This window comes from Cottoperca gobio, chromosome 5 (genome assembly GCF_900634415.1).
Source record: "Cottoperca gobio chromosome 5, fCotGob3.1, whole genome shotgun sequence".
Classification (NCBI taxonomy): domain Eukaryota; kingdom Metazoa; phylum Chordata; class Actinopteri; order Perciformes; family Bovichtidae; genus Cottoperca; species Cottoperca gobio.
In genome coordinates this window covers 13,466,580-13,487,800 of record NC_041359.1, presented here as the reverse complement: position 1 = coordinate 13,487,800, position 21,221 = coordinate 13,466,580, and the positions used below count along the sequence as shown (strand labels likewise).

General features: G+C 40.2%; 1 protein-coding gene across 1 annotated transcript in view; it reads right to left on the bottom strand.

The window, feature by feature from the left end:
* Positions 1-14,669, bottom strand: part of syn2b (synapsin IIb) — a 68,703-nt gene extending 54,034 nt beyond the window's left edge. Inside the window, exon 1 of the mRNA XM_029431813.1 lies at positions 14,227-14,669. Within this exon, the coding sequence (XP_029287673.1) occupies positions 14,227-14,669 (443 nt within the window). The remainder of the gene's footprint in view (positions 1-14,226) is intronic.
* Between the last annotated feature and the right edge of the window lie 6,552 nt (positions 14,670-21,221).

Here is a 21,221-nt window from a genome sequence, read left to right as displayed (position 1 = left end):
GGAAACACAATCCCACGTACACACACACTTATCTACAGGGAACAGAAAGCAGCCCTCACAATTAGTTTTCAGGTTTAAAAAAAAAAAAGTATCTTTGACGCATCCCTTCATTCCTGCTCTGTTTAGCGTAGCGGTAATTATTCCTTAAGGTTGGTTGAGGTGTAGGAACATACACTGAAACAATGACAATGTCAAATAGACAAATGACACACTGGGTTGAGTTCTGATGTTCTTTGTGGTCTATTGCAAATATTAACAAATTTATCAAAACCCCAAAAAAGTACTTATTTTAAAGTATTCTACATATACCTATATACTAATACTAGGGCTGCACAATATATATTATTTTATTGTCATTGCAACATCAACTGTACACACATTATTATTATTATTATTATTATTATTATTATTATTATTATTATTGGTGCCTTTTCTGTTTCATTCAATGTTCAATTTGTTCAATAAAATAATTTATATTTTTCTATATTTTATTTCTAATTCAACAAGCAATATGTTGTAGAAGTATACTAATAATATATATAATAGTAATGTCATTATCGCGATATTCAATGTTATCGCATAATACATTTTTAATGTCGTGCAGCAACTTATACTATATTTAGTTCACACATCATGGCTACTGGAGTTACACAATTGGACTTCTTCTTCACAAATATTTGCATTCTTTAATATAGTCTTAGATACTGTAATGCAAATATTTTAAAGGGATTTTTTTAATGTCACCTCTCAAAACAATTTTATTGCGTATTTTATATTTTATATTTTATTAATTTATTTCAAAGGTCTGTTCTGTTGTTTATTTTCCCTCTCAGCCTGTCTCTGTGCTGCTGTGAATGTCTAATCCCCAAAAACATTATTAGTCTTGATTAGAAATAATTGCGAACACAAAGGTTAGTTTGAATTTGATTAATCTGAAAGCAGGTTTGATTTACAAAACCTAATACAACATCGTGTATAATCGTATTACATTTCATGTGTGTAAGTAGCCTACGGCGTGTTTATACAGAGCGCAGAGAGGAAGCGACCTCCTGCTTGGTGTTTTTGCAGTTTATAATGTTTCCATATTGACAGTTTGACACTTACACCGCGGTGCTGCATGTCATGAGCAAGCTATGCACCATGTGTGGTGTTTGTATGTGAGTGAGAGAGGGACAAACAGGGAATAAAGAGGAGTCTGTCGCGTTTGAGTTCTGATAAGGCCCATTTTGGAGTGAGGATATTTAGCCAGTTCTCTTATTTAAAGGGCCATTTGGGATTAAATCTAATATTTTCAATTGAATTGCAGCGATCAGTAAATGACTCAGTGCTTTAATGCTACAAGGCATGTAGTTGCAGAGGTAAAGGGCTTTAGGCACTTTTAAGACTTCTTTGCCATCTTAACCTTTCTGATTGAGTGTGATTATGAGCCTTCTGCTGGAGTGAATACAAAAATAAATGTTTACACCAGGTTACCTGCATCAGGGCAGATTTTACTATTAAGAGTTTATGCTTGTCTAATGATAATCTAATGCCCGCAGGCTTTATTTTGTTTATTGCTTTTGTATTATCGAAATCCCCTTAATACCCATTTGTTTTTAAGAGGCATTACATTTGAATTGAAGAGGCATTTTTTCATTATTATTATTATTATTATTATTATTATCAAAGAGGCATTTTTTCATTATTATTATTATTATTATTATTATTATTATTATTATTATTATTATTATTATTATTATTATTATTATTATTATTATCAAAGAGGCTTTTGTTTTTATGTCATTGGGAACTGGTTCTCAGGCTTCTTCCCCATCAGCGGATATCTGGGGAATCAGTACCGACACAATATAAAAATCAGCTTCTTTACAATGTGGCATTTCAGTTTTGAGAGAGAGGAACAGGTTTCAGGCAACAGACACTAAATTTAGCAGACGCTGCAGAACTAATGGTAGATAGTTGCCGCTCATGTATTGTATCCCAGTAAATGTAAGGTCTGCAGATTGATGCTGTGTGGTACTTTATGTCCTCTCTGTTGATGTCATGTAGCTCGCTGCAGAAAGTGATGACAAAACACTGTCAAACCAAGGTCAGAGCTGTCTCATTATCTAAACCACTTCATCTTTCACAAACCACTTCTTCTGATTAATATTACAGTGGTAGAGTGTTAAATCTTATCATTTCCTGCCACTGATGTCAGTGAGGTTTGGGTGGTACGAAGGTGAACTGTGAGTCGTTGCCATTTGTCCGTGTATCTCAATCATAATCTAAAATTAAATACACTGTAGTAGAAGAGTTTATCTATAACGCCCACTGCTAATATCGACAATCAAAAATGAAAGGCGATGTCAGAGAGTAAACATGGATTTTCCTTGAGTGTCTCACTGATATTGTGCTGGATAATGGAGATGTATAATCGTCACCATCCAGAGAGTTTGTTCTGAACTTGGCACAAAACTGTTTCTTTTACTATGCACATCATTTACAGAGATACACTTTGAAAACACTGTGCCGTCATATTAGACAATCAAATACTATATTCTCTTTTGCCCCTCATGTCCTATTTTATTGTGAATGATGTACATTTTTTATGCTACTATGTTTTGACTATTTTATGCTGGCATTGTAGCCATGTGGTAAGATAGACCATTAGAGACACTCCTTGGTCATGTATGTACATAAATAAATACTAGGCATAGGAAATATCGGCTTTTTGTTGCAAAACAAGGTCCCGCTTGGCAGCTAATGTATGGGCAACGCCAAGAGACAGTAGTGAGCCGAGCAGCAGGGACTAGCTTTAAACCTTTTTGATCGTTAGATGGATTGCAGCCTCTCATTATATGCCCGGGACTGAGACTGCAAGAGGAAGCAGGAAGGGGAGAGAGCAACAGACACTGAGAGATAGTTACCAGGGGAGAAAAGGCCTGGAGCCCTTTTTGTTATACACCATAAGTATCTCATGTTTATGGATGGAACACAGAAATATTTCCTTCTGATAAGCCCACTTCCCCTCCATCTTCAGGGCTCTAACTGTGTGAGTTTTTCACACACATTTTCCCCTAAAAATAGAAACGTGCAAACACGAGCACCGTGTGTTTGAGTGGAGATTTCAACGTACGTTAAACTTTTGGCAAAATGCCCCAATCACAGTAGAGTTTCCTGTGATGGCGCAGCCCGGGTCAAGTGAGAGAAAGATGAACAACAACGAAACGAGGAAAAAAAGGAATCCAACGAAGGGGATTCTCAAAGTTCAACTAACATACTTAGCATGGCGGCTAGTAATGAACGGGAAGCAGAGAACAAGGTTAGCGCATGATGCCTGGTATCTGAATACTAGGGTTCTACTTGTTTTCACATCGTAATTGCACACAAGGAGAAGTACTGTCGCACACACACGTGCAATATAAATACTTGCGTTACTTGAAGATTTTTTCATAGTGCTCCTAAATTTCTTTCTACTCCTTGGGGAGAAACGTTAACGCAAAGCCCCCCATCTTCTCTCTTTCCCGTCTGTCTCTCCCTTTCTCATTACCTCTGTTCCCCTGTCTGGTTTCTCTCTATTTCCCTGCATTATTCCTTACCTCCTCTATCTGTCAGGTACCTGTGATTCCCAGCTGACATCAAAAACTAACAGAGCTTCACATCGACCTTCGCCTAATGGAAGAAAAACAAAGACCTACTCTTCTCTCTGCTCACAGACAAAAGGGATAGACCGAAGCAGAAATTACTCCATCTAAATACTGCAAGAGGGAATTCACAGAAACTCAGAAATAATTTGGGTAGCCCTCAGCTCTGTGGTTAAGCGATTTTATGCTATTAGGTAGGCACGTCTTTCAGTACAGTGCTCTGGGTACAGGGCTGGCTCAAGGGGAAAAACCCTTAGGCCAGTCAGCTTATTGTATTGCACTACTCCCGAGCTGATCAAATTATGTGTACCTTCAGTACAATTAGAGTGTAACTTAATGGTATAAGCTGCAAGACACAAGGAACACTGGACATGTACTCGTACGAACAGATTTGTGGCACATATGCGCCTACAGTTAGGTGGTCCAGACCTGTTGTCATGTTTCCACAGCGGGGAAAAACTCATTTGACCTGAAATCATCATGAATGAATCTGAATTAATTTGGAGATACAAAAAACTATAAAAATATCAAACTAAGACAAACTTAATGAAAAATGTATTAATTAATTCTGTTCACCAGATCATTATCATTTTTTGGTTTGCCAATTTATTGAGAGGTTTTATAGATTTTATGATTTGATTGTCATATTTCTCGCAGCCCGACAGCTGCCGCAAGGTTTTTGTGAAGGACTCCGTCCGATATCATCTTCTGTTGCATTCGACAGTGTAAGCTATAATATTCTCTGTGACTGTCACATCCCCTTTGATCCCCTCACATATTAATCATGGACCGCTTTACTTTAAAAAAATAGAGATACGTTGATGACAGCTGTACCACTAATATTTTCACTCTGCATCTCTTTGTCTGCTCATTTCCTGACAGCAGGACCTGAAACTCTGCCGTGTCAAATTCTTCTTTTTACTCTTTGGTAACATTTTTGTAAATGAAACCCCAGAAGTTGTATTTATCTGGCTGAAACAAGCGATTTACAAAAAGTTTGTCCAGTTAAGAGTTTGGTGATTCTGAATCTTGTACAACATGTATGAGAGGTTACAGGAAGAATATGAAAATGCTCTTGTTCAGTGTGAGTACATGTATATGGAGTGGTAACTACAGAAGAGGAAATAGTGAGGTATCAGAGGGAAACATTTCACCACACGTCATAGAAATTGTTTACTGTGAGGCTCGGGGAAAGTGTGTTGCACTATGAGCACTTTTAAGAGGTTGCAACTCAATACTAATTTCGACGACAATCCAGAACATAATATGTGTCAGCCTGTAAAATGGAAAACAATCCAATTAGTATGTTTCCATGGCAACAAGGACAGAAGAGTGTGTGTGTGTGTGTGTGTGTGTGTGTCTTTGAGTCGCTGTTAGATCGGAGATAAACTGAATTTTGGGAAGAAGTTATGAATACAGTGCAAAAACATTGTTGTTAGTTATTTTTTTTTTATAATGGATATGTGTGTTTGTGAGAATAAAATTACCCCAGTTTCTGTACACAAGATGCCGTCTCTCATGACCTGCGCTCAATTTGGTCAAGTTAACGGGCCAAATAATGAGGTCAAAAAGTGTGTCCGCTCACAGCTGTGCAGATGCTAAGGAGAGAGGACAATAATAACATCATGCCCTGTGTGTGACGTCAAGGATACCTCCTCTACTGCAATGTTGTGCAGGAAATTAGAAAGAAATGTGTCATTAATCAGACGGTATAACCATGCCTATAATCCTGGGGACGGTCATCCATTTTATAAATCCCATTAGGTAGAAACTGGGCACAATATGCTCGCACAATGAGCAGCTGTTTTCCTCTAGTCAAAAGAATCATCGGTCAGAAGATGATTCAGCCTCTGTGGGCAATATTTTAATTCGGTTAAAATGACTCGTATTCTTGTGGACTTCACGTGCATGGTAATAAAAAAACTGGCAAAAGTTTTTAGGGTTTGAAGTCCGTTAAGCCCACTTTCCTTCCCTTTCTCCTTCAAGGATAGGCTGTCTGAAGATGTGCCCAGTTATCCCCATACTTAAATAAGTCATCTCCCCCTCTCTATGATGGCAGGCTTTTCACCCCATCTGAGTTTGGAACAGTGTAGCTGCTACAGTATAGACACCGCCAGCCTTTAGCTGAGAGGTGATTTTGGTACATCATTACAAAATGATCCTCAAACAACAATCTGATCCATTTGAGACAATGAAAATGAAAAAGTCCCAAACAGCCGTGTCAGTATCTTCTTCTCTTTCCATTCACGTTTGCGCTGTTGAATAATGTAAGAAATCAGAGATGCAGGTATGTTTGCAAATACATGAGCTTAGCAATTCATTAAATGATTAAACATTTGCATTTTGTCGTGTCTCCTTCATTTGGGCTGTAGAGGGACAGCGAGAAAGCGAGATATGAGATGAGGAAGCTCACATTTGAGTGTGTGAAAGTACAACTTTAATGTCTTAATTATTACATTTATTTGTGCAACTCGTGCAGATAAATTAGATTTAGTGCTAACGTCACATCAATGCCTCTTTTCAACCATGCGTTTTGTCGATTGAGGATTACCTGTTGCCATAGCAACGGTGGACGATCTCACCAGCGGTTGTGATGCTGATTGGTCACGCTTATGGCTCTCAGGTATCTGTGAGGCTCATGCATAGTAAAAGGCTTATCACCGAGGACTCAGAGTAGCACCCAACACAAAAGCAACTCAGCGAAACCAACGACACGATCACTACAATTGCTGTTTTGCTTTTTAGTTACAGTAACAGCAGATAGTAAAGGTCACTCTGCAGGTTCAATCAGTCCTACGCAGCGTACACAGCTATAGAAGGTTTCCTGTTTTAACAGTCATGTGTTTTACTAAACTCTACGTTGCTCCTGTACAGAACTGCCCGTTGCTCATTACGAGTGCCTCCTCAACATAGTGAAGAGGCTTTTTTAAACGACGATTGAAGAGGTCCGTTTCAGACTGACGGTCAAAATGCTATATTTGATTAAAAAAAAATATATATAAAACTGAAATATCTGGCGTTGATCTTTCATCCCTTATCAATGGAGATCGGTTGATTATTACATCATTAATGATTACTAATGAGAATGCAATACACGTTAGAAAAGTGCAGCGCTCACATACTCTGCAATATATTGACATTTGCATCCGGTGAGGGTAGTATGATATTCTCCAGTAAAATGTTGGCAGACCAATTCATCGTACATTCCTTTAGATCAGGGGTCTTCATTGTTTTTCAGGCCAAGGACCCCCAAAACTTTGTAGCGTGGTGCAGGGACCCCCTACTGTATATTGTATAGAAGAGGTCCGTGCGACGGGGGTGCGGGGTGGGGGTGCGTCGCACGTGGTGGAAATTTCTTTTAGTTCACCCCTCTCCTTTCCTCCACTCTGTCTCTGACTGTAGGTGTGTGTCGTCGCCCCTTGCGGCGACACACAGTGTCGTACAGCGGAGGAAGGAATGTGAATGGCAAAGCAAAGTTGTAAAAAAAGAAGAAAACTTTAATATTTCTTATTTAGTTTTTTAATTGCTTTCTCTACAAACAATTTTGCGACCCCCCTGCAGGACCCCCTGTTGAAGACCTATGCTTTAGATGACTGTCAAACCTCCTTTCGCTCGTCGTTAGCTTTGCTTTGGCATCATTCACTTAACCATTCATTCAGACTATACAGCTGCCTGTGGCTTCTTTGACAGATTATATTTTTTGAAACAAAACCAATTGAACCTCTTTAAGTTAGTTGGAGGTGTACATGTATGGAGATAGCACAGGCAGTAAGTTCTGTGCTTATCTAATTGTCTTTACAAAATGTCTGGCATGGTGCACAGTCATGAAACAATAAAAGAGAAACGTTGATAATGACTTATACACAGAGGGGATATTTTACTTCCCGTCGCATTTAAATGAGCTAAAAGGGTCACTGCTTTTCTTAACATGAATGAGTTATCTTTAGTCCCAACAGGCCTTAGGGATTAGTCTTAATGCTGGTTATTAGTCAGTCATTGTTAATATAGGCAGTGCCACAAATCTGCATTCACCAATAGCCCGGCCTCCTGACAGCAAACACAAGCCTTCTGTTTCTCTAGGTTCACCGCACAGAGCAATATTAATTGAAATGCTGATCATAAAAGCCGCACAATAAAAGCTGCGTATATTTCTACCAGTCAGTAAAATATGACTATACACAGTGATGAGTCGTCAAAGACTCTAAAGAAGATTATATTTAATATATATATATATATAAAATCTACAGAATAATTAGGTGCTTGTGCAAGGCTCTTGTTTATGATTCCAATCATTATGTTTAAAACCTCCTTAAAAAGTCCTCTAAACTAAAACGATATACATTGTTTTTTATTGCAGCTTATGGAGGTTTTCTGATCCGACCCCGCTATAGGAAGCAGGACATAAACTCTCAGTGACTTCCGAAACATTTGCATACTTTAAAGAAATGATTCATATTACAGCTTCCTGATCTGCCAGCGCTATAGTTAAAGGTTGGTTAGGGTGAGAAAAAAAGATTCTGGTCTTCATTACCAAAGGTTAAGGTAGTAAAATTAAAATAGTGTAAAATCTTCATTCCAGTGGTTAAATGATTGAGACATAACTCACATGGCCGCTACACATGCTTGTCAGGTAAAAAAGGTAAACATATCTCATATTAGCCATTTGAACAAATGATAAATGCTTTCATTTGCTGCGTGTGAACCCCAAAACTGCCTTAGAAATATACTTTCAACACAAGTTTTGAACTTCTAAAACCATCATGTCCTATTTTGGAAGTTACAAGGTTACACATTTTACCTTGGAGTTGTTTCTGTGTCATCCTTTGGGCTGAAAAGGCCACTGCTCTTGTGATCAGCTGAGAGGTACAAGAGACCAAGAGGACCCTACAAAGTCAACATGACATGACATGACAGTTCTCTGTGTGTGTGTGTGTGTGTGTGTGTGTGTGTGTGTGTGTGTGCGTGTGTGTGTGTGTGCCTGTAGCTGAGATTCAGAATGCCACCGATAATTCCTCATAACTAAAGACAAAACTACATCCAGCAGAAATCACAAGCACCCTTGGAAATTACGTGACCCGTTTGCATTGTATGCACTGTACCGTGTGTGGGTGTGTTGTGAAAAGGTGCATTTAGAGGGAATATTTTTAGCAAGTAACCTTTAACAATGAACTGCTTTATTCCCAAACCACAGTAAACAGATAGTAAACGAAAAACAGCATCCCATCGAAAACTGCTGAATTCTGTGGGAAAACACTCCTATCGTGCATAATTTGATGACAGAAAATACAAACAGAGCGCGCGCGTGTGTGTGTGTGTGTGTGTGTGTGAGAGAGATTAACGTGGCTCCACCTCACCACCTGCTCTCACTGTGTACTCCCGTCTCCGCTGGCGATGGAGAAAATTAAAATGATGCGCATGCATGAATTAAAGCACACAAGAGCATTACAAATGTAATTGTTGTTTCAACTCAATGCAGGTCATTGTCATCATACTAAAAAAATGAGTCAATAAAAAACAGCATCTTCTCTGCTGTGCAACCACAGAAAGTCCTTTCTTCCTCTTATTTTGTAGTTTTTATGCAGTCTGTGGAGAAACGATGCAGTAAGAATAACATTTATATATTTATACCCGCACAACTTCTGTGAAGCAATTAGAATTATTTTTTTTACTTGTTGGCTAATCAGTATGCGCTCAAATACCAACCAGTTAAAACTTGAGCTTTAACTGCAGGGCGATTGGCTGACATTCACCAAGAACTGTGCGTCAACCTGCAGTCAAACCAACAAAACCCTTCGCTATGAGTCATATCGAAAAGTCAACACACCGAAATAATCTCCTCTGATGGGTAGTTATGCAATTTTGGGGTGGTAAATGTGCTCACTGGCACTCGGGCACAAACATACTCAATAGATAAACAGAGAGATAAAGAAATGGAAAAAAAGGGGCAGCGGGAGAGATGCAGTCAGAGAGCAAAAAGGAAAGAGAGCAGATGTGGCCTTTGGGCTGAAACTGCTGAATCACCACGTCTCTTCTCATTACTTTATTACATCAGGAACCTGGAGCACTTTCTCTGGATCCACACGCAGAGAAGCTGTCATGATGAAAGCAGAGAGAGGAGAAGCAAAGAGGAGAGAGGCAGAGAAACACACGCACACACAGAGAAGGGGCGAGACAAACAGGAAAGAGCATCACAGACGTCCGAAAAGAAGGAGATTCCCAGATCTTCTCCCTCCATCTTCCTTAATCCTCCCCTCTGTGCAGATGTCACCTTGAAAGACCCGGGAGGACACAGTCTCTTCCCCTCAACCCAACTCAATGGGGAGAGTCTGTTACATAAGGACTACATGAGGCAACTGAAGATACACAAATCGAGAAGGAAAGAGAAAGAAGAGAGAGAGAAAAGAGAGAAAGAGAGAAGCGCGAGAGAGCAGAAGAAATACGAGAGGATAGAGAGATCTCTCTCTCTCTCTCTCTCTCTTATCTCTCTCTCTCTCTCTCTCTCTCTCTCTCATCTCTCTTCTCTCTCCTCTCTCTCTCTCCTCTCTCTCTCTCTCTCTCTCTCTCTCTCCCTCTCCCTCTTCCTCCCTTGCTCTCTGAATTGCCTGCAAAATACACTCCCCCTTTCATCTTTCTGCTTTATTGCTGGACTCCCATTGTGGTTGTTTTTTGTGTCACAGTCAGAATGAGACATCATGAATGTCTCCATCTATTTCAGCATGCAAAGTTTAGATTAATTTAGAAAGGGAAGTCGAAATTAGACAGCAGAAGAAGTTTTATTTAGGCAAAAAGCAAATGACGCCCCACAGGACAGAAGAAGAGGAAGAGGAAGAGGAAGAACAAGAAGAACAAGAAGAACAAGAAGAACAAGAACAAGAACAAGAACAAGAACAAGAAGAACAAGAACAAGAACAAGAGCAAGAATTAGAACAATAACAAGAACAAGAACAAGAATTAGAACAAGAACAAGAAGAACAAGAGCAAGAGCAAGAATTAGAACAATAACAAGAACAAGAACAAGAACAAGAATTAGAACAAGAACAAGAATTAGAACAAGAACAAGAAGAATTAGAACAAGAACAAGAAGAACAAGAAGAACAAGAAGAACAAGAACAAGAAGAACAAGAACAAGAAGAACAAGAACAAGAACAAGAAGAACAAGAAGAAGAACAAGAAGAATTAGAACAAGAACAAGAAGAATTAGAACAAGAAGAACAAGAACAAGAATTAGAACAAGAAGAACAAGAACAAGAACAAGAACAAGAACAAGAAGAACAAGAACAAGAACAACAAGAAGAACAAGAACAAGAAGAAGAACAAGAACAAGAACAAGAACAAGAAGAACAAGAACAAGAACAAGAAATAAAAGCCTCATTGCCTCTTAACAAAACCATTGTGAGGCCTGTCTTATGGTGTTTCAGTTAATTGTAAGTGACAGGTGGAAATGACCAGTACTAATTGCATGTCCTTCCCTTTTAGACTTTCTATCAATCTCTTCATGAAACTTTGCTTGTAATTCAATAGTGTGGCTGTACATTGGGATTGATTCAACCTTGCCGATACCAAATGCCTTTTCCCAGAGTGAATTTGATTGATAAATAATTTTGCACTTTTGCTTTGTGATTTCATTCAAAATGACATGAAAACATCAAGATTCAAAACTATGAGGATCACCATGTAAAGGTCTGGATTCAGGCTGATGCTATCCATCAAAAACGTTACAATTATTTTTGGTGTGTGCAGATACTGGCAACGTCAAACAAACAAGTTCTCTCTTTTCTGATTGACCAGAGTTCAGCCTCGATGTTTCATTATGGAAGGGGAATTTCTGTTAGTGGCAGTTAGTGAGTCTCAGGCTCCGCTTTTTACTGAGAGGAAAATCAATAACATTTAGCAGAATGCATCTCTGGTCCAGATGCTTTAAGCGAAGCTCTGTCTGAAAACACCATTAATATTTATGTTGAGCTCAGGAAAGAATGCAAGTGAAGTTTCTTTTTGATTTTCTGGTGTGGACCAGGACAAAGATGTGGACATTTTGCAAGAACCTAAAAACTTATTTTTTTACATTGGTTACATCTATTCTTACAGCATTCACTTGGCACACGTTTGTATTGCAACATGAATTAGCAGTCACTGCAAACTCACTTACTACTCATGTCTATGCAAACTGTAAATGTCTCACAAATAGTAGAGAGTAGAGAGTAATCAGATCCCCTCTTTGTAAAACCACAGTACATCATGTAAGTCTAACCACATTATTAGTGGTTGTTAAAAGTGACTGTCGTAGACTATGAAGGGTTTCAGCAACGACAGGCTACAGTGATTTTAAAAAGGGCAACAATATGGTTGTAAAAGGCAGCTAACATTGGAAGAATGAACTCTCAAATGTGAAGAAAGAAATCAGGTGCTCTTCAAGGATATGGCAAAGTGAATGAGTGTCCAGCTTACTTTTAATGGAAGTCCATGGTATTGTATTGTTGGCAGTGTAAAAAGCATCCGAGGGGAACCCTGGGTATACAGGGTATATACCCTGATGCAGACTTTTTGAAACGTGTGGGTTATCCGTGTATCACTAACTGATATTTAACTTACAATCCGAGCGCCTTGGATGTTTTTTAGACTGCCAACCAATACCGTTAAAAGTCAAATGTTTTCCCTGGCTATGCACAGCAGTGTGTTTGACAGGTGCAAACTGGTAGAAAACACAAACCTCTTATAATCTATTTCTACTCAGATTCTTACAGTTTACGATTCAAATGATCAGAGAAATTATACTATCAGACATACTGTATTATGCAATTCTGATGTGTGGTCCTTTCATATTTTGTAAAAAAGCAGGACATTCAACATCCTCTTTTGTAAATGTAAACTGCAGTGTCTCACTTTCAGACATCGCCACATCCTGATGGTGGCAGCCATCCAACCATAAGCCACCAAAAACACTCACAGCCAGAGACACCGGATTACCTATAATGTAGAGCTGCCAGTTACATTTAGTAAGCACAGTGTGGTGGAACCTCAGCACTCGTGCATGTATCCACACATGCATAATGCAGCGTTATTGAGATAATCCTGTTCCGATTGTGTTGGAAATAATATCCACTGCAACAGTGAAAACCATTCAGTCTGATGTATGTTCAAGTGTCTGTAACTCAGACTTCATCAATGGTACATTGCACCAGTAAATGCCAGTAGTACAGATACATATCATTATGGTATTTCAATACTGTACCATTTTAAGAGAATGGAACTTGTACCAAAATGGGTAATAGTGGGAATGCATTTAGTCGTATTTGCATTTTATATTTTGCAGACACTTAAATCTCAGTGTCAGACACCTACAAAGGCAAAATCCCAAAGTAGGATGTATTCATATTTCTTTCTGGGGACTAAAACATGTTTAAATATATATTTATATGTCAAAGATTTACTGAACTAGGATTTGAAATTAATTTTCAAACCATCCGAGTAGAGTCAGCTTCCAAAATCATTATATAGCCAATAATATATGACAAACTAATCTCAACTCCAGGTCCACTTACTCGCTTGTTCTGTAACTTTTGACCACTAGCACACGTCTTCATTAACAGAGGGAGTATGATTGATCTGTTGTCATGGAAGTCCAGATATTCAAACGTTGACTCTTTCTGAGCCCCTTTAGCACTTCAAAAAAGTCTTCAAAAAACCACTTCATTCTTGACCTGGGAAGCAGCAACAATCTCAACTCCAGGTCCACTTACTCACTTGTTCTGCCATGCTTTGACATTATGACTATGATTTTTGTTTGTGTGATAGTAAACCATTATCGTCGCATTACAAGCCTCCAGAAGGTCCATTAAATTAAAAAGGTCACAAGTGTCGCCACTTTATCACATAGCCATCCAATACAGGGCTGAGGAGATGAAACAACAGAGATAATGACACCAATGAACAGCTGTAAAATCCATCATCAACAAAACCATTTGTAGCCTGAAAATGTGATTTGCAGAAACAGTGGGATAGCACACGTTATTACACAGCCGAGGGCTTACATTTCACTTGTGTTTATGATGTTTTATTCAGAGCAACATGCTCTTTTACGACATGTATGATGAATTAGTTGATATGAGAGTGATATCCTGTTAGCCAACTTGTGCTGTCGGTGGATAGAAGACACTTACTCATAGATCTCTCACACTCACACACAGACATTAGCATAAGCAAGCGCGCACGTGACGTCATAAAGGTTCACATAAACACACAACAGTGGCAGGTGACAGTGCTGGGTGGTGGGAAGTGTGAATCCCAATGACTAGAGAAAAGCTGTGCTGTCTGTTTAGCTTAATAGAGCGGTTTCTATTTTGGGCGCAGCTTTAGGAGAGAAACATTTTAAATACAAAAGGCAAAGAACACAAACAAAAAAAAATGTAAGAAATAATTTCAGGAAATTAACAGTAAATCATAATCTTTCTGGCTGACTATAACCCAAACATTGATTTTTTTTTACACTAAATCTGAAGAGCGTCCCAAAAAAAAAGAAATCAGAAACAGCGTGCCAGCTAACACAACCACCCAACTTCCCATCAGGCAATTGGCCAACACTCAAACCATCATTGAAGTCACTTACCACTCATGCTGCGGCTCATCGATGACCAACAGGATCTTAAACTTCTTGGAGAGCGAGGGAGAGGGAGCAGACTGCTCCACAAACCCGGCGGCGGACGCGGCCGTCTGTTTGACCGCGTTGGTGATGGAGCTGAAGGAGCTGAAGAAGCCAGAAGAACCACCTGAGGAGGAGGACTGGGCCTGTTGAAGCTGCTGAACCGGCTGGCTTGCGCGGCGCTCCTGAGCTGCGGGGGAGCTGGCTGGCGCTTGGGACGGTGGTGGAGCCTTGGTCGGGGACAGGGCAGGGGCGGGCGCCGCGGCTAGGGGCGCACCTAGTTGGGAAGGGGAGGTGGCGGTGGGGGGAGGAGGAGCAGGTGGGTCCGTCCTCTGGAGATCTGTCATGTAGCCATTGGGCAGGTTGGACATGAAGCTGCTGTCGGAGAGACGGCGTCGGAGGAAGTTCATGGTTGCGGTTGAAAGGTCGGCTTCTCAGTCGGGTAATTGCTCTATGAGTGTGTGTCTTGATTTCTCGGCTGAAAGGAGTCAAAGCAGAGCCACGCTGAGATGGTCACAGAGAGAGACACACACCAATCAGAGGTTAGATGAATGACAGAGAGCAAATCAGTCTAAATGATCGAGAGGTGGGTGACGGAGAGCTGCTTCTGAGTTTGAGGAATGGGAAGCAGGAAGGAAGGAAAAGATGGATGAAGCGATGGATACGGCTCTGGTCCAGTCTTCAAGAGACAGCTCTCCAAAGCGCAGCTAAGCCAGCAAAACAGCGTGCGTGTATGTGGTGTTCCTCCTCCTGAGCCTCACGCCTCCTCACAAATAAGTGTGTGACGCGCAAGCGATTGTGTCCAAGAGAGAGAGAGAGAGAGAGAGAGAGAGAGAGAGAGAGAGAGAGATGTGGTGTCGCCCCTTTCGGTGAGGTGCAGGTGTTCTCCCCCCTCTGCTCTGCCGTCCTGCCTCCTGAGCTGCTGCAAACTGAATGCACTCAAGAGATGCTGCTCTCTGCTTATCTCACCCTTTCACTGTGCCCTTCTCTTCCCGCTCACTCACCACGCTCACTGGCTGCCTCCCCCTCCCCCACTCTTCTCTGCTGTCATCATCCTCCTACATCATAGGCTGTGTGTGTGTGTGTGTGTGTGTGTGTGTGTGTGTGTGTGTGTGTGTGTGTGTGTGTGTGTGTGTGTGTGTCGTGCTGCAGCCTCGTAGCACTGCGTGCCGTGTGCAGCCACTGGAAGGGGTTTCCTGCGAGCGCACATAAGGTGGAGTTCAGAGATGGATACACCATCCACCATGCTCTGCAAGCCCCACCTCCTTCTCCCACAATCCATCCATCAATTTTTATACTCTCCTTCTTAACCCGTCTTCCCCTCGTCCTTTTTCTCGCCATTGTGGGCTCACGTATGTGACATTGCTGACATTTTTTCTAGTGGATTAACTCTCATAGAGCTGAAGAAATAAGCTCCTCTGAGAATGCGCTTGTGCCAATATTTTGCCATTAAAAGCATGTGGCATAGTGGAGGGCAGATTTGTAATTCAAAACATGGTGAAGAAGCCTAGTAGAGGCCAACAGGAAAAAAGAGAAAAGGAGGAAGGGACAAGGGCAAATAATCATTCCTCTGCTGTGGCTTGATGATTCCCTCCCGTGGAACGTGTTGCTCCTCAATAATGTGTGCTATTCTGCAGCCTGAGAAAGCAGCACATGGAGGTAATGGTGCCGCTGACCAAGAGCAGCCAAGCGTGAGGAGACCCTGTTGTGATAGGTGTGATTGTATATGCATCATCCTTTGATCGCTGCAATAGGATCAATCGAAGGATATTAAAATGATATATTTCCATAAATGACTACATTCTTTCAGCCAGCGAATCAGTTTTGGAAAACCCCCCCCCCGCTTCCTAGCACAACACGCAGAAACATGGAAGTCGAATCACAAGCTATATTACTCCTTAAATACGCGTTCTTTTCTACACCACTTGTTTGTTTATGTGTCTCTTTCACATATTACTCATAAACAAACATATTCTCCTTGTGCCTGGCTTCATTATGCAGTCGCTATTTCAGAGCACTTCTTCCAAATGCCAGCAGCAGCAGCAGCATCAGCAGCGTCTGCTCTGTTTGCTGCTCAAAGCTTAAAAAGGGAGAAGAAGAAAAAATGAACAGCCAGAAAATGACAAATGGGGAAGAAAGGAGATTATTCAAGTGGGAAGAAAATCCCAAAAAAGGAAGAAGAACAGAAAGACTGCAGTAGAAGAAAATACAGACCTACAATAGATCCATCTTTTCTGCATCGGGCATGTAAAGTGTTCACTAATTTAGATATATTCTCAGACCCGTTTATCAGATTTGACAGCTTAAACAGCGTCAAGCATGGAGGAAGCGAACAGCTTTCTGGCACTGATAATATCTCAATTGATGGAAATTGATTGACCTTTATGGCATTGAAGGGCTGCTTTACTCTAAACCACTTATATCTCATATTTGAACCTCAGTTATTTTTGAGTGACTTGTGATTTGGGGTATTTTACACACAGGCGAGGAGTGAGTGCCATATACTGCACAATCAGCTACCAGCACTCACTTTCTATTCACTCTTTATGTCTGGGGTTTAATAGCTGGACATCAAACTGCGACAGAGACGAACTGTTCTTTTAAATCTATTTAAGACCGATTCCTGGAGGGTGCATCCAAATTTATGTTATATGATATAAAATGTGCTGATGACAGAAAAAAAGAAAAAAGGTGAAAAAACGACACTATCAAAAAATAAACGACGGTGTCTTTTGGACTCATGCGACACAGTGGTAAAGTCAAACACAGTGCTGCAAAAATATTGAATAAATAGACACGTGTTGTGCACATTTGTAGTCACGATGAGTCAAGCCCAGAGAGAGAGAGGGGGGGGGGGGCTGTGTTAAGTCAACCAGAAGAGATCCGAGTGAGTCACAGAGCTGCAGTGTGAACTGTAGCGACATCCTAAGATCGTCCTGGCCTACATGTTTCGTGACACATACACAACCCATAATAACACATCTCCAAACAGCCATTATGTAATGTGTGTGTGTGTGTGTGTGTGTGTGTGCATGCAATTATGCAGGCGAAGATTAAACAGTATTTGATACATATGAAGGCGACTCAAGTTTTGTTTTTGTTCATGTTTTTGTTCATTTTTTTACAACCATTGATAAAGTCACACTCCAGCTTTTACTTTGTTGCATAAATGAGCGTTTTAGCGTTGACCATCTTCTTCTTTAAAAAAAGACTGAAAAAGATTATGACCCCCCCCCCACCCAAACCTTCCTCATGTATCGTCCCCTCTTTTGACTTCAGTGTGTGTTGTTAAGTATGGTGTAGCAACAGTATAGTTTAGAGACGAGAGGATGATATGATCAGCCTTGTGCACAGTAGGAATACACAAACAGCAGATCCACAATGCCAGGAGCATCACTCCTCTGTCAACACACACATGTCTACACACACACACACACACACACACACACACACACACACACACACACACGCACAGCAGAGTGTGTTATAGTGCTAAAAGGACTGGCGTTGATATTTTAGTATATATATATATATATATATATATATATATATATATATATATATATATTATAGTAAACAATAATTAATTCAGTTCTAAAAATATTAATGTGATCCTTCTTCATCAGCAGATGGGATGAGAATTATAGATTATAAAAACACTATTTTTGATGATTTTCATTGTTGATGTGTGTGCGTCTGTGTGGTGTGCACGGCTCTGGTTAGTTAAATGCTGCTTTGGGGGATTTGCTGGAGATATCCAAGCGTGTGTGGGCGTGTACGCCAGGGTCAAACGTCCTCTGGCTTCACTGGCTCATTTTAGATGATGAAAAATCAGATTTGTTTTTGGGCTCTGCGCACATCTGGCATCAATGGTAGGTGCTCCTGACATGGTGTAATACAAGATACAACCTCAGTAGGGGGCCATGCATATAATTGCAAATTCCAATATTCGAATTAATTATTCAATTCAATCCCAGTTTTATTCAAATGATAGATAAGTTTAAATGACTAGATGTAATGGAAGCAGCTACTACTGAAACATAACTGAATAAATGTAAGTGTGCCTGGCAGGGAGGAATCTCAGATGCAATGGCAGGTTGATTGAGAACGCAGGGGGCTCAACCCAGGAAACAGGGTTATATAATAAGTGTACATAGTTCAGTGTTTCCCCTACCATTGTATTGGAGGGGCGCAGTGCCCCCCCAACGGAGCCCTGCGCCCCCCCTGAAATTCAAGGTGTTTTTTTATTCACAACTCACTTTTCACATACAAAACAATAACAAACTAAACTTATGTTATTGATCTATTGTTATTGTTGTTATTGTTATTGATCTATTGTTATTGACCGCCCATCACACGGTCAGCACCCCCCCTCAAAGCAGTAAACCTAGGGGAAACACACTGTAGTTATATAGTCTAGTCCTGTCTAAACACAAGTTCTTACAATGTTAGACCTTCACAGAGCATTAGAAATTAAATCAGTGTTGATGCTATGACTCAAGAAAAGAAGATGGATTTAAATCTCTATATTAGCCTTTGGAACTAGTTTAGGGAATTATATATAGTCAGCCGAGCTATTATGAAAGATAACTCTCTGAATTAACCTCAACAGCGCTGTGTGGATAGATGGATGGAGCTACAAGCAAAACACCACTTAGCCAGACACACACACACACACACACACACACACACACACACACACACACACACACACACACACACACACACACACACACACACACACACACACACACTGCAGAGTGTGTTATAGTGCTAAAAGGACTGGTGTTGATATTTTAGCGCTAGGCCTCGTTGTACTATTCTTCTATTCTTGTCAAATTCAAGATTCAAAACTGCCATGGCAACAAGTACAACAGAAGTTGACTTGGAAAGCACAACAATATAAAAGTAAGGAAAGAATAAAGGCTAATAATACCTGCAGGCATTACAAACATTGCAGTCATCCAACTAACTTGGAGTAGAATATCATGTACAGAATATCTACAGGTTGATGTTTGGCGTTTAGGCTCCGACCTTGTCGCTCACCACAATGATACACAAAGCTCATCCCAGCGGGGGTTTGGGAGTGGTGATAATAGCTCACCCCCCGAGGAGAACAGACCTACAAGTGGAAGCTGGGGCTTTTGAACAGCAATGGCGGCAGCAAGTGATTGCAGCAGTTACAGCAAAGCTTTCAGGGCAGCGGTGCAGCAGCAGGCGAGGCAGCGATGAAACACAACAGCATTTATCAAAAGGGTTTGTTGGATATACAACACGTCCAAAGATATTACACGCTTACATTACACTCATTTCTAACCCTCCATTACATTTTTCACACAACACCAAAAAAAAGGTACCATTTAATACAACAGAATAGACGAATAAAAGACAAGCAATGGTTGCATTGATCTGCCTCAAGGTTCTCTCATTAACGGGAACCAGGTTGATTTTGAAAACATTAGAGCAAATATGTTAAATACTACAAAGATGGCATATTTAAACAATTATGCGACTGATTCTAATGTAAATAACCCGATTGAGCACCCAAAACCCATAAACATGTACGAATAAGCGGTAAGCTTAATATATTGCCTTATATTAGCTTTCAATATTAAGAGGCCATTTCTTACAGCAATTTCTAGCTAACATATCATATCATCATAAACGTTAAATGTGAAGAATTTCCTTTGATGGTGTCAATGTTATCATGAAATAGTATCCCAGGCATGAAATATATTACTGTATTTAGGCAAAATGAAGATGTAGTGAACCAGCTATTGACCTGACATTCAGTATATAAATTCTATATTATGCATATTAGTCTTAATGTCGACAAAGATATTCAGATGATTATGGGAAAAAAAGCACCTGCCAGGAGGTGGAAAATATATAGACCATTGGGTCTGATTAATTGTGTGCGTGTGTGTGTGTGTGTGTGTGTGTGTGTGTGTGTGTGTGTGTGTGTGTGTGTGTGTGTGTGTGTGTTGTAATGTAACTAATAAACTAATGCTTGGACACATTATGTCAATTTTTATTAGTAAATACACAGTTTACTGTCTTAATACATAATCTTCATAATAATTCAAGCATTTGTGCCATTACAAATCAACTGAAGCTATTTTAAACTAAAATTGGTAGGGCATTCAAGTGTACGGTACTATTAAAATGAATATTGTCAATCATGGTACTAAGTAATGTCTCATGTACATGTGCATTTTAGCTTCAGACTCCCGAATTATTAGTGGCTGACAGCTCGGTGACGCTGTAATCCTTCAGTGGAGTAAGATAAAAGTGTCTGCCTCTCTGTGCCTCTTCTTGTGGGCCTGGAGCAGCTGTGCATCTACAGAAGTATGCGCGCGTGTTTGTGTGGTTAATGGTGCATTTTCTTTTGATGTTCGATCACTAGGCATGCAGCAATGGCAATCTCCATGGCAACAGGCGTGCAAAAGCTGAAAAGATCCACCTAGTTGGTGGATGTGTGTCTGTGCACGTTTGTAGGCACACACACCGGATAGGCGTGTATGCCGGTGTTTTACTATCAGGTGAGCTTTAAATTGCACCATTCACTGTAATCTGTATTCCTCTTCTTGTAGTTCGGTTTGTTTGTCTGTCAGAAGGATTACAGAAAAACAACTGGCCCGATTTTTTATGAAACTTGGGGGAAAGGTGTAGCACGGGCCAAGAAAGAACCCATAACATTTTGGAGCGGATCTGAATCACGGAACGGAAACACAAATTCTGTTTCACTTTCTTTAACATTATTATACATACTGTATACATGTGATGTCGGAATAATAAGAAAAATGAGTTCCCTAAGGGGAAAATGTGCGTGAATGCCCCCTCAAGTCGTAACATCTGGCAAACAGATAACTGCATTGTTTAAGCGCTCTGAGCAATAAAATACAACACATCTTCTTTGTAGCGTCCATGTTGTTTTTAAAATACGACTTAAAGCTCATGAA